The 14,963-nt window shown below is 40.5% G+C and overlaps 1 protein-coding gene across 1 annotated transcript in view; it reads left to right on the top strand.

The window, feature by feature from the left end:
- Positions 1-13,904, top strand: part of ST6GALNAC5 (ST6 N-acetylgalactosaminide alpha-2,6-sialyltransferase 5) — a 195,671-nt gene extending 181,767 nt beyond the window's left edge. The window contains exon 5 of the mRNA XM_017877407.1: positions 9,355-13,904. Coding sequence (XP_017732896.1) covers positions 9,355-9,586 — 232 coding nt within the window. The 3' untranslated portion in view covers positions 9,587-13,904. The remainder of the gene's footprint in view (positions 1-9,354) is intronic.
- Positions 13,905-14,963: the final 1,059 nt, after the last annotated feature.

The raw sequence follows: 14,963 nt of genomic DNA, 5'->3' as shown, positions 1-14,963 counted from the left end.
CTGCTCAAAGTGTGCCTAGCCTTTCTATAGCTTCCCTAAAGTTCCCAGTGTCTCACTGCAATGAAGAGCTAGCCACATGGAGCAGATTTTAGCAGACAAAAAGAGCCAACTGTTCAGTTTGGGCAAATTAACCATTTCAGACCATAAGACACAATTAGTAACCTCAAAAAAGTCACTAACTAAATAAACCACAAGCCTTTTATTCATTCCGCTAATTCGTGTTGGGCACCAGGGCGGTAACCAGAGATGAATGAGACAGGGTCTCTGCCTTCAGTCGCCTGAGATTCACTTGACTAGAATTCAATCATGAGGTACAGAAGGTTACTCGAGGTGCCAGTGGGAGATGATATTCACTCTCTGCCTGTCAGTAGCATCTGACCCACTGAGCTTTATTGGACCGTCTGTCTCCAACTTTCAAACTGGACTCAGAGAAGTCCTTGCATTCCTCTGATTCTATCAGGTAGCACACGGACAACAGGAATATTGGACCCTTCCACCCTACTTGGTCAGGGGCAGACCCACTTGGCTCTGTTTGCATATGGGCTATTGTATAAGATTTCTTTTCAACAGAAGATCCTTTGACAAATAAGAACTTTAACAACCTCTAGTCTAAGACACAACCATGCTGCTTTGCAATCTAAATCAAACTCTTTCACACTTTTCAGGAGAGTGGAATCATCACCTTCTTATTGTCCCAAAGAGAATGTCAGTTGTCATATGCATGGTGTGAGGGAGGGGAGGCAGTGGGACAGAGAGAGAAGAGCTGAATTACATCTTGGGGGTGCAAACAGCCAAGCAATCTGTGAGTACCTGATCCCCAAGGGGAAGTATGGGTAGCCTGGAGAGTCATTTCCCATCTGCTGTCCTAGAGGTCTGCCTTCTCATCTCACCCAAAGGGCCTGAGTTACTTCTAGGAGTCATTCATTGGCAAGAAAACTTCTAGTACCCACTTAAAGTATTAAGCCCATGGACTTCTTAGGAAGAAAGATAGCATCACATTTCATATTTAAAACCACAAATGGAAGTGGTGGACATATAAATGGCCATGGTGGCAGATGACAGACATATCTCATTCAAGATCTAGCAGAATCTAACTGACTCAAAGTCATTTGAATGGCAGGCAGCATCTTTCATTTGGTACTGTGATAGCCTCCTGGACTGCTCTCTCCAACTCTTGTCTTCCTCTCCAAACATGACTGCCTTGCTAGATGACAAATCTGACTTCGGGAAGTTACTTAAAACTCCTGAGTGACCTCTTTCTGAGAAGAGTTCACACTCCCTAGGTTAGCACGCAAGACCTTCAGGATATGGCTTCTGCATACCACTTTAGTCACACCTTCTCTACTGATGCAGATATATGTGTTTATTTGTTTATTCAACCTTACTGAAAAACTCGTAAAGCAACTCACCCTACAGTCACCTGTTCCTATGCCCTCAGTTTGGACTGCCCATCCCCTACTGCCTTAAGCTGACTGGTTTCCCACCAACCCTTTACTAATAACATTAATGGCTGATATTTGTTGTGCACATACCTCATGCTGGCTCTGTGCTTAACATGAACACATGCACTATTTCCTTGAGCCTTATAATAATCGTATGAGGTAAGCATCATTAATATCACCATTTTACATAGAAAGCTTAAAGACATGAAACAGCTGCCCATGGTCATAGAGCAAATAAATAGCAGAGCTGGGATTTGAATGTGATCTCCAGGGCTCAAGAGCCAATGCTCTTAATCCTTCAGTTCACTGTTTCAGATACAGCAGCCCTTCCTTCTCAGCTCTCCTTAGCCCCGTCTGAGTCAGACCTACTGGGCCCACTGGGCCTCCGTCTACCTCTGCCCTGCACCATCTCCTGACTGCTTTGTCCATCTCCTTTGTTTGACTCTAGGCTCCTTAAGAGGAGGTCCCTGTATCAATCCACATTTGTATCATTAGCACTTGTCATTGTGTCTGGCATACAGTGTATCTTCAGTACAGATTAGTTCAATGAGAAACAAAAATAAGCCTTGTCCATGGGGGTGTTTAAGAGATTGATTCTAAACATTATTACTGCAACACCAAAAGTACCAGGCACATTAAAACTCTAACTAGCAAATTCAGATTTTGAGGGGGCCCCAGAAGTCAATGGAGGCCACCTTGTTTTATTTTCAGCCAGAGCCAGCTCTGGGTACTCAAAGAGGGGCTCAGGCATCAGTCCCCCACCCTGCCTATATCACCAGACTTCAGGCACATCAACGTTCAGAAAGCTAGAGAAAATTAATGCCATGTTGCACCAGAGACAACATCAAAATATATTATTCTGTGGACAGTGGACTCTTAAATCATGCCGTATCCATACTGTAAGCCAAATTCATTCTCTCTAGATGGCCTATAAATTGCGTGAAAAGATCGGTTGTCGTTGCTTTCCAAACTAAGTTATGCTGAGTATTTAATCTCATTTTCCATTGTAAATTATTTGTGATAATAATGGGCCAAGCATTTAAATTCTACCTAATAATCTTATTTCTGGTCATACTTAGCGCATTACCAAGTTTACAACTCTCTGTTACCCATCGTTTCTTGAGTATTAATTAGCGGGGTAATGATTCAGAGGGATCACTGTCATGGAACTAAATTAATATCTCATCTGTAATGTGAAGGACATCTCAAAGGTATCGTGAATATCAGAGAGTTGATGCTGCCAGAATTATTAGCTAGTGAACATTAATAAAGCTGCCAGCCTAACAGGGAAAGTTCTTACTTGGTGACAGTCCACCGGGTAGAATCGGAAGCTTACTTACAGAAGTAAGCAATGCCACCCATGTGGTTTACGTTTTATGAAGTAGACTTAAAATATATGGTTGTGTTTCTTCCAGGGTGAGGGTGGGGCTTGGGTGATTTACTGTAGCTCTTTGTCCCATGAAGGGTGGGCAGCTGCAGGCTTTTGGTGCTCCATGCGCCCAGACACACAAATGCTATTCCATGGGCTTCCAAGGTATACAGCTCTTTTCCTCCCAAAAGATCTAAGGACCAGAAATTAAGGCAGCAGAATAAGGGTGGCTCAGTGCACCTCCAGGACTGTGACAGATGCTTGGGAGGGACTGCTGCAAGAATGTTTTCTTCTCAATGCCTCATAGTGTCACCAAAGCCCCCAGTGCAAGCCAGTTGCAGAAGAACCTAGCAGCTTCACAGCTATTAATTCAACTCTATTCTCTCTATTCTTCAAACATTTCCTGAGTACCTACTATATGCCAGGTACCACACCAAGAATAGAAATCTGTTTAAAGAGAATGTCTAAGTGTTCTAGAGAGAGGCAAAGACACCATTCTTTCCTCAGGATATTTGCAGCCTTCTGCCTAGTCCAGCCCCAAACCCATGGGCAGGCTCAACCTAGATCATACTATAGGAGAGAAAAAGTAATTTCTTTTCCTCCTCCATCATAGGTTCTTTGCTGAGTCTCCTATGACAAAAGACAGATTAACGAGAGAAAAGCATACACATTTATTTAATATAAATTTTACGTGACACAAGAGCCTTCAGAAATGAAGATCCAAGGAAACAGGGAGATCTCCTTATTTTTATGCTAAGTTTGATGAGGAAGTGGATAGTTGTGAAGAAGTAGGATTGGACAAAGAAGGTGTGATCTAATGGTAATAAACCAGGGTGGGTGGGGGGAGGTAGCAAGGTCTGTTTGTTCAGATTCTTTTTGGCATTTCCTTGTCTTTGAGGATAGGGATGTTCATTTCCTTTGGGTATATGGAGGGTACCTCTGGAATGAAGGTTTATGACCTACTTTAGAGGAGGGCAAAGAAATCTTTTATGACCTGCATCAGAGGAGAAGGGTGAAGGGAGGCAAAAGTGATCTCCCTGCTTCTGTTGTTTCCTCAAATGCCAAGGTACCATATTTTGGAGAAACATGTCCTAAACCTCGTCAGTACCCAGAAATGGAAGTGTCTTCCCTTGCTTGTTAGAGTTACGAGGTTTTTTTCAGTTGTAAAACTTAGCTTTAGAAGAGTCAAAAAGTGGAACATTACAAACCCCTGCTGCCATTAGCACTGATGGGCAGAACTGTACATGAGCACAAAGCCTCTGTTTAACACCCTGAGCAGATCACAAGCACCACATATGGGGCTCCTCTGTAGCAAGAGCTCAGAGGAAAGCAGCAAGGACAAGCTGCTTTCAACCACACGCTGTTGATGCCAGCGAAACCTGGGTGCCATTAGTACAGAAACCCCACCTGGGGGACAGGAGTTTTTCCGAGACACAGAACCTCACTCTTAAGAGTACAGAGTCTTGGCCGGGCGCGGTGGCTCAAGCCTGTAATCCCAGCACTTTGGGAGGCCGAGACGGGCGGATCACGAGGTCAGGAGATCGAGACCATCCTGGCTAACACGGTGAAACCCCGTCTCTACTAAAAAAATACAATACAGAATCTATCCAGGCGAGGTGGCCGGCGCCTGTAGTCCCAGCTACTCCGGAGGCTGAGGCAGGAGAATGGCGGGAACCCGGGAGGCGGAGCTTGCAGTGAGCTGAGATCTGGCCACTGCACTCCAGCCCCAGCGATAGAGCGAGACTCCGTCTCAAAAAAAAAAAAAAAAAAGAGTGCAGAGTCTGGAGTCAACTGGCTTTGGTCCAAACCTTGGCTGCGAAACTTCAGTTTTTCTGTGCATGAGTTTCCTCGTCTGCAGAGTAGGGGTGCTAATAGTAACTCTCTGCTACAGTGTGGATATGTTTTGTTTGTTCCCACCAAATCTCATGTTGAAATCTGATCCTCAGTGTTGGAGGTGGGGCCTAGTGACAGGTGTTTGGGTCATGGGGGCAGATCCCTCATGAATAGATTAGCGCCCTCCCTGGGGTGGGGCATGAGTGAGTTCTCATTTTGTTTGCCCCCAACAGAGCTAGTTGTTAAAAAGAGCCTGGCACCTCTCCCTTTCTCTTCTTCCTCTCTCGCCTTGTGACCTCTGCACACACCAGCTCCCCTTCACTTTCTGCTAGGAGGGAAAGCAGCCTGGAGCTCTCGCCAGATGCCCAATCTTGAATTTTTCCAGACGTCAGAATCATGAGCCAAATAAGCCTTTTTTCTTTATAAATTACCCAGACTTGGGTATTCTTTTATAGCAACACAAAATGGACTGACACTCTCTTATAGGGGTGTTGTAAGGACTACATAAGTGAGTATATGTGGAGTGCTGAGCACTGTGCTCTGAGCTGAAATGATCAACTCCAGCAGCTTGGATAGACAATGAGTGAGGTTGTGTGCTGAAAGCCAGGCAGTGGATTGTCTCCCTGGCTGTCAGATGCTCCCTATCAAACGGGAGCTGCAATATTTGCCTCAGAGGGCTGATGGGGATGTAAAGGAGATCACATCAGTTAAGCACGGAGGCTGAGCAGGTACTTACAAAATCAGTTGTCTCAAATGTGGCTGCATATTAGAATCTCAAGGAGCTTTCCACCATTAGAATCTTCTAAGGAGCTTTGCTGTTATGATATGTATTATTTAAAAACATATGTTTATTTTTGTTTTAAATCATCTTAGAGTTACAGAAAGATTGCAAAAATAGTACTGAGAGTTCATATAACCTTTATCCAGCTTCCCCTAAAGCGGATTTGAGTTCCTGTGGTCCAATTATCAAAAGTAAGAAATTAACATCAGTACAATGGTCAGCTAAACTACAGGCATTATTGAGATTTTACCAGTTTCTCTACTAATGTCCTTTATCTCCTCCAAGAATGAATCCAGGTTCCCTTTGCATTTATTTATCAGGTGTCCTTAGTCTCTAAATCCATGGCAGTTCCTCAGGCTTTCCCTGCATTTCACGACACTTTTGATGAGTACTAGTCAGGTATTTCGTAGAATGTCCCTCACTTGGGGTTTATCTAATGTTTTTCTGTGCTTAGATTGAGGTTATGCATTACTGGGAAGGATCACAGAAGCCATAGGCCCTTCCCAGAATCTCATAACAGGGAGTATGTGATGTCCGTATGTCTTATTACTGGCAATGTTAACCTTCATCACTTGGTTAAGGTAATGTCTGCTGGGCTTACCCATTGTAAAGTTACTGTTTTTCCCTTTGTCATTAATAAATAACTTGGGAGAGATACTTTCAGGTTATGCAGATAGCCTATTTCTCCTCATCTTTTTCCCCATTAATATTCGTTCATTGGTGCATCTTGCCTGCAACAATTACTGCAATGTTCTGAGGATGGTTTCCTAGTCCCTCATTCTTTCTACATTGTTTATTGGAATTTTTCTCTCATGAAATGTTGTTTCTTCTCCTCCATTTATTTATTCAGTTATTTATTGAAATTATCATGGACTCATGGATATTTATTTTATTTTATTGGTTTTATAATCCAATACCGACATTGCTTATTTTGATTCAAACCTAAGACACTTTCTAAAATACCTGTGCCTGAGTTCCTCTCCAAGTCATCTGAACCAGAGTCTATGGGGATGGAGCATAGCTATTTCCTTAAAGCTCCCCAAGTGCACTAAGTGTTAGTTCCCTCACTCTCCCCACCTGCTCCCTCTAAAAAGAAAAAAAAATTCTTCCTCACATCATTCTGCAGGGCTTGTTCTCAAACTGGCTGTCAGAGTGTGGATGGCAGGCTGTAGCCACTTGGGGAACCGGCTCTGTGGTCATCTCCATTCCTGCCTCCCCAGCCCACATATCCTTTCCTTCAGTTTACCGGGCCCACAATGGGAACTTGAGCACCAGAATCCCTTTTATAACTGCTTCCTCGTGTGGAAATTCTGCTGATGTTTATCATAGTTTTCACTGAGGTCAGGTGAAGGAAGAAAAAACCAGGGCAGCCTTTAGAAAGTCAGGTTTGAGAAAAGACCCAAGGAAGTATGACCTTCAGCTAGGAGTGTCTTTCTAAATGGCATAGTGAATTTAGTGAATTCCAGCTGATGGCAGGCTCACAGCTTGGGGAGATGTTCCTGCAGTTTCCAGCTCTGCCTGTCGACTCCCAGAAAGCACTTTTCTGCTGCTTGGACAGAGTTTTAACATGTGGAAACAACTCGCTTACATGAATAACTTATCTTGACACCTCTGAAATCACAGTAACCAAATATGTAAATTTAATTCTCCTTTTAGGGGATCAATATAGAGTCAGATAAGTTTTTTTTTTCCAAAGAGATGGTCTTCCTGAATAAGGAAATTGATCCTATAGCATCTTTAGCTGGTTTCCAATTACCCTCCACTCCTAGGTGCCAAATCAATCTCATGATATTTTTAGAAACCTAAGTGTTTCTTTAGTCAGATTGATGCCAATAAAATGTCCAAAACTTAGATGAATCAGATTTAAAAAGTGATTTGCGATGGAACAAAAGCTTAACCCCAAGCATGCCATGGCGACATGAAATTGGCATGGTTCCTCCAAATTACGCCATATGAATATGGGAAGATATGTCTCACAAATTCTTATTTTTTTCTTCATAGTGGTCAGCTTCAACCTGAATTTTTGTTAGCATTCTCTGTATTGAAAACACGTTCTATTAAAATTTTAATGGGATTCCAATTTCTAGGGTAAGTAAATTAATAAAATCTGCAATAACTAATCAGGAAAGGATCCAGTGTTTCACTATAGAGCATAGAGATAATTCCAAGACAGGCATATTAGAGTTGCAAAGTGTTAATTTAGCACAGCATCCAAGCCAGGATAAGGAATGTTTAGATGCTGCATGACAAAAATAAATCTCTCTTCCTGGAAGAACTTTTACCTAAGAGGAGAAACAGCTCAAAGGTTTATTGTTGTCAGAGCCACAAACATGACACCCCTCTTGATAAAAGACTTCAATCCCTGACCCCAGTAAAGTTGCTACTCTAAAAGCTATTTGTGTATTGATCTCCTCTGAAGAAAACAAATAGTTGTCTGGCAGGATGAGCATCTTTGGGAAACCAAGTTATTATACTTAGAGGAGAGCTCAGGTGACCAAAGTGAGAACCCTAGGGCATCAGGCTCTGAAAGATGATTTGCAAGATGCTGAGAAGCCTGGGTCTTCTCTTCTTAGTCTCTGCAACAAGGCCAGTTGCTGAGCATAGCTCAAATTAGGAGAGTTTGTCTGCCAAGAAATCTTGACTAATCTTACCATTCATTCTTCAAAAGACAGAAGAGGTGGGGTATACTAGCCTATTATAGAAACCAGTCTGAGACCAAAACTCTTTAGTGCGTAAATATTGTATTAACCCTAAAACAAGGGCACCTACCACCCCCACATATTAACCCTGTGCACACGTCTTGAAGAAATGAGCTAGTGTTTCCTGTTTAAGGCTGAGACAGAGATATAGAGGCAGAAAAACACTTGGAGACTCTCAGGCCACCAAGCAAGGACTGAGGATGTAGAGTTTCTGGACTAAAAGACTGTAGACTTTGAGTACATAGGCCATCTGAAGTGCCAAAAAAAAAAATCGTGACCTCTTGCTTGCTGTCTTCCTTTTTCTCCCATAGGATCAAGCTAGGATAATCAACTTTCCATACTCAAAGAAGAAAGTGTCTTTAGAAGTTTGCTGTTTAGCTGCTAATTCCATATACATTTCTTTCAACAACAGAATTTTTAAAATTATTTATTGAGCACCTACCAGGGACTCTTCTAGGAATAAGACAAAACATTGCCCTCATGAACACCCAATAAACAAGCAAACAGCAACAACAATTTCAGAGAGCAATTGATGCTATAAAGAAAATGAATTCAAATGAGATGAAGTGAGGGGAGCAAGTGTCAGGTAAGGCCTCTCAGAGAAGGATATTATTTGAGCTGACACCCAATGGTGAGGAGTGAACTCAGAGAGAGAATTCCAGGCAAGTGACCGCCATCAAGTGCAAAGGCCCTGAAGTAGGGATGAGCATGGCAGAGTTGACCAGAAAGGCCAGTATGGTGGGAACATAGTGAACAAGGCTGAGTGGATTAGGAGAAGACTTGGAAGAGAAGCCACATCATAATGCATCCCAGCAGCCATGCTGTCTGTATAACTGGAAGCATCTGGAAGCTTAGTGTAGTGGGGAATGGGAATGACATATTTTGTTTTGGTAATATCTCTACAACTGCATGTGGTAAACAGACAGTAAGAACAGTGAAAATAATACTATTTTTGTGACTCATTAATATGTAGGGTCTAACTCTGAGGAGACTGAATATTCTGCAGCTGATTTTCAATCTTTTTGATGAAAATGATGGTCACTGATTTTATTTCACAACCTCAAAACCTCTCCACTTCCTTACTGTGTAATCAGAAAAACCATTTGTCAAAACTCATTTAACTAGAAAATACAATTTGTGTTTATCAGCTTATTAAAGATAACATCTTACCTCAATCAGTCAAAGGAAAAAAAATTTCCTTTAATCAGTTATCTCAATTTCCTCCTACAGGGATCCCAATCACCCTTCAGTACCTTATCATTATTATGAACCTTTTGGACCTGATGAATGTACAATGTACCTCTCCCATGAGCGAGGACGCAAGGGCAGTCATCACCGCTTTATCACAGAGAAACGAGTCTTTAAGAACTGGGCACGGACATTCAATATTCACTTTTTTCAACCAGACTGGAAACCAGAATCACTTGCTATAAATCATCCTGAGAATAAACCTGTGTTCTAAGGAATGAGCGTGCCAGACTGTAATCCCAGGTATTCACTGCATCAGACACCGAGACCCTGAACTTCCTGAGCTACCAGACAGGAAAGGGTAGCAGAAAACAGCTTCACTCCTCAGGAAATACCATGGACAGATGTCTACCAGGCGTGACAAAGCAGTGCAGCTGGATTGTAAGGAAAAATTCCAGAATTAATGCATCCTAATGAGTGTTGTCCCCTTCAATGGTGTTACTTAGGAGCTGAACACTCAATTCAGTTATACCACTATGGCTAAAAACATTTTGGATCTCTTAGTATTGCCTTTGAAACTGCAACATAAGCAACTCAACAATATTAATTGCATTCCTTTACAGAAATACCGTGTCAAAGACATTTTTCTATCAAGTTGTATTCTTTCCTGTTCTATAATCTTTGTCATCTGTTAGACTGTGTATGTGTGATTTGTAAAAAGCAGGCTGAAACTATGGACATGATTTCTGAAGAGCACATCTCCACTGACTTTCATAAAGCAAATGTCCAATTTTTATTTATTGAGAGTTTTTTAGTGCAATCTAGGCCAGTATTTTTATAGATTATGATTATGTGGTAATTTATCCTTCCTAACTCTTTAATCCTGAATGATGGTTGGAAATGGCCTAGAATTGGGTTACTCTGTTCACAATGCTCATTGTTAGCATGCAATTGGTATTTGACTTGGAAATGTTGTGATGTATTTTTTGAACCCCTAGGCTTCAGGAAAACTGCTCTTTTATAGAAAGAATAGCAATGACATTTTCTAATGTGCAGAAATGTTCCAAAAGGACAAAATTGAAAACCAAAACTATGTTATTAAAACACAAAATGCTAACAAGAGAAATTTAAAGGTAGTTTTCTTTAGTAATAATTGATGTGAGTGTCCTCTCTTGAGCCCTGGTTTCCTCTTTGGCAGAATGATGTCACTGTACCAGAAAACCTCTTAGGTTTCATCCCAAATCTAAACTTGTGGCCTCCTGTTGACCCATTTGAAGACTCTGCACTTGGAGTGATGGGGTCCCAACAGTAGCAGGAACCTTATTTTGGGGGGCCTTATCTACATTCATATTATTTATCTCACTCTTGTGGTTAAAACCACACTTCTTCCTCAGCCCACATGGGCTAAAATCTACCCCCTGCTTCTCTCGAAGCATCACCATCCACCTCTTCCCCAGCCTCTCAACACAAAAACACAGGATAGACACACACACACAAAAGGCATACTTCCAAGGGGTTCCCTGGCTACAAGAGCACAGAGCTGCCCTTCTGTGAGGAAAAGAGACTACAAGGACATGCCCTATCATTCAACTCATTGATGCTATGGACTATTTAGACTCATTACAAATCTTCTTAGATTATATTCATTACCATTCCAAGGTCTGAAGGAGTATAAAGGACTTATTTTATTCAGAGCCAAGATAAATTCATATTACAGATTTTTATTAAAACAAGTAATATTGTTCAAAAATAGTCTCATAAATATACTAGTGTTTTCTTTACATATGACTCAGAAGGCATTAGAGAAACTAATTTGAAGGCACCAGCAAATATTATGTATGAAGACTGACATTGTTTTACAGACATGACTTGGCTTGTGATTAAAGAAGCTTTATCACATTACCACTTCTTTCCCTTTTCTTAATTAGTACACTAACTAGTACTATTAATTCTATGGAGTACTATTGTTAAAATGCAAACACAATCAGGGTACTCACGTAACATAATCAAAGTTGATATTGTTGAGTGTGACTTGGCCTGTTCAAAGCCAGTAAGGTTGAAATGGCTGTCCAAAACATACTGGAATATGTTCTTTAAGTTTTCTCATAGTTTTTAAAGGGACTATGAATTTTATTCCAACACATTGTCTTCCACAGCATGGACTCTGAACACATCGTATTTTATCAACATATGAAAAAGTGTATAAATTTTATACAATTTACTTATAGGCCACCTTTATAATCACTTGAAGAGATTATGTTGCTCAAACATAAGTGGCTTCTTTGACAATTTCTATATTTGTGGAAATTTGGAAAGGCATAGTTTCGATATGCAAGAATGTAATTATATTGCCTCATCTAATAATATCTCACATATCTGTGTATCTTCAGATTTTAGATTTTCTTTAAGAAAAAACCATCATGGTAGCTCCATCTTGTTTGTAACTTCTCCCTCTCCAATACTCAAAAGAATGAAAAGAGACCAAATTTGGAAAATCCTGGCTTCACTGGGAAATGTTTTAAATCTACATGTAGCTAGGATATGTGATTTCATATTTTAAAAAATGTGGTGTAAATAAGTGTAAAATTACCACTTGCAAAGTGGTTTTATTACAGCATTAAAGAAAATGACTAGAATTCTGATAGATTGTGCTGATGAACCTGGTTGTGGGCAATTGAATTCTTGTCTTGCCACGACCATTTCATGACTGTCAGTCTTAACGCTATTCAACACCATTAAATATAAACTCTGATATAAAAGATGACTACAGAACCATGTTTATAGACCTCAGTGATTTCAGTGTCTGATTGTGTTTGAAGCCTAAGTCATACTCGTTATGTTACATACCTTTTTCCTCTCTCCCAGCTGTGTCATCAGCTCCCTCCTAGCTTTTAAGATCACAGTAATACAATGCCACAGCTGGCCGATCCATGGCTTCTGTTATTTCAACACAAGAACATTTGGCAGAGGCCATTACAATAGATAGCCATTATGGGCAAAGATACAGGAATTTGCAAACAAAATCAATCACTTCAAATGGCCCATAAAAAGAGGAATCTCAGATTTAATATTCTACAGTAAATATTCACCCAAGAAAGCATACATTAAAAGAACATTAGGAGGTAAATATTCAGCATGCTGCGTGGGGACTTAGCTGTGTGATTTCCATTACTGTTAATGGGCGTTTGGCAACTAAGTCCCTGTGCTTCGCTAACCCTGGTGTGTTCTCCTAAGGGCTACACATAAAACCTGAACAATTCAGGGACTTCTGAGGTTGTCAGATTTCAGAGTAAGATATTTTCTTTAAAAAAAAAAAAAAAAAATAGATGAAAGCAAAACACAATGTACTGTACCTAAAAGAGAAATTTGTGTGGTCTCTCACAATCCTTAGGTTACTACCAGATTTGTGTATCATTTGTTTTCTGAAGTTCTCTCCATTACTGATCTGTTTGAATGACACGAGAATGGAGGGAAATAATCTCATCTTGAAATAAAACTCTCCTCAAAATTAAAATTACCAACTTAGAAGATAATGAATGCTGAGTAAAAGTAGAAGGAGAAAGTTGAACTTCTGTTAGGATTAAGACAGTGTTATTTAAAGGCATATGCACCCATTTAGTACCTGACTAAATATTTGTCCTTGTGTAAGAGCAAACTCATTTCAGAAATATATCCTGAATTCCACCAGGGTGATGCTTCAAATTGTTAAATAAACCTACTCTGAGAGAAGGGTCCATGTTCCTATTCCCTCTCAGCAGTGTTAGGAGGTGATGTTAACACTCCATATGTTTTGTGTCTGACCCAATCATTTCTTCCATTCTCATTGCTTCTCTCTTAAACCTCATTGTATCTCTTTACTGTCATTTTCTCCCGATTGTCTTCTTTCATCTACAGTGTGCTTTTTAAACCAGCAGACTTTGGGACTGTTAAGGTCTCCCTTGTAGGTTTTTAAATTAAAAATCTATCTGGGGAACAGATTTGGGGTAGGTCCTACCAGAGTAACGACCATGGTAGGTGGGAGGACTATATCTGGCTACCATACCTGGTACTTCAGAAGTACCATTATGGTTTGCCCAGAGCCAAGTGGGGAGTGAAGAAGAGGGGTCCCCAAGACACAGACTTCAATGCTAAAACCAGGGAAGCCCTGGGCTCCATGACAGTGGCTCACACTATCAGAAGACCATCTCAAAGAAAACTATAATAATAAGCCCTGGGGGACAGGATGTGTGAACCAATTGCCTAGGTGTTAGCACATGCCAGAAGGTACTTTGGAATGGAAAGAGGTGAGAGTGTCTCAAGGTTTAAAAATGAGCAAGTGTAGCCCCTCTTTGGTAGCTCACTCATCCCACCTTCTCAGGGTATTGAAATGCAAATGCAAAAAGGCTGAAACCCTGTTTATTTCTACTCAGTGCCCTAATATTATATACTACCTTGAATTGTCCTTTTTCTTTTTATGTATGTGTCCTGTTAGTCTAATTAGATTGTAAGCTCCTTGAGGGCAGAGACTCTTTCTCTTTTGTCTCTGTAGCCTATACCTAGTATAGTGCCTTGCACACAATAGGCGCTCAATAAATGTCTGTTGTTGATAATGACCTCTTAATGTTGACCCATTGGATTCGTAATTGTGTATAAACACATCCTTCTATTTTAAAAGTATAAGAAATGCAATATGTTATGATATAGTAAAATTTTAAGTGGGTTTTTATAGGGTTAGTTCTTAAACCTGTAATGTTTTTAATCAGCAGAGCTGACCTAGATTTCAGTAGGATAATGTTGCTGAATTCATTATGTTTGCTAATGCTGGCTGTACTGAGCACACAGGTGAAGTAAAGTTCAGCAAGCTTTGTGTTTTCGCTGTTAGTGAACTGCTCTTAGCACAAATTAAATTTAATATTGACAAATGCTCTACCATCTGCAGAAAGGCAGAAGAACAGCTTGGGCTCTGACTTCTGTGCTTCAACAACAAAAGGAAGGCTAAAATGAGACAGGTTATAACCTGCTTTAAACTTGACAGCTTTCTAAAGCTGCTAGGAATCCAACTGGTGGTTATTGAAGGTCTATAAAAATTAAGTATACATTTATCTTAAAAACTAAATGAAACAAACAAACCAAAAAACATTTTGTTTCCATGAAGCAGATCCAAAATGGTTTCATCTCTACCAGAATGTGAAGGGAAAGGAGAACCCTTGGGAAAAGCTGTCCTCAGGCAGAGCATCGCAGGCTCCTGAATCACCACCTGGCCAGAACCTGATGTTTGGTTACCTCCCAGCTACAGGAGAGGGCAACAGGCAGGCAGTAAAGGTGAGTCAGCTGCCACCTTTACTTCTACAAAGGACCATATTATTTCCTTCTTGAGCATGTGGACACTCTAGTATTCCTCTTTCATCATCTACTCTTCCACGTACTTATTTAAATGTGCGATCTCAATTTCATTTTTTAAAGCATAGGAAAAGGGCTAGAAGATACCCAACTGAGAAGAGTGCTTATTTCTAAATGGAGAGGATCACAGATTTTCTAGCATTTTCAAAATTTATATTATATTCACAAAATGTTATTTCATAAAATTTTAAGAATGTCTTTGCTCACAGCATAGGTTATCTCAAGGGTTAGTGTCTTTAGTTCTTTACCATGTGACTAGGTCTTTAATTTCA

Source organism: Rhinopithecus bieti, unplaced genomic scaffold, assembly GCF_001698545.2.
Source record: "Rhinopithecus bieti isolate Rb0 unplaced genomic scaffold, ASM169854v2 scaffold_10654, whole genome shotgun sequence".
Lineage (NCBI taxonomy): Eukaryota > Metazoa > Chordata > Mammalia > Primates > Cercopithecidae > Rhinopithecus > Rhinopithecus bieti.
Note: the sequence above shows the minus strand (reverse complement) of the source record. Positions and strands in the feature narration are given on the sequence as shown.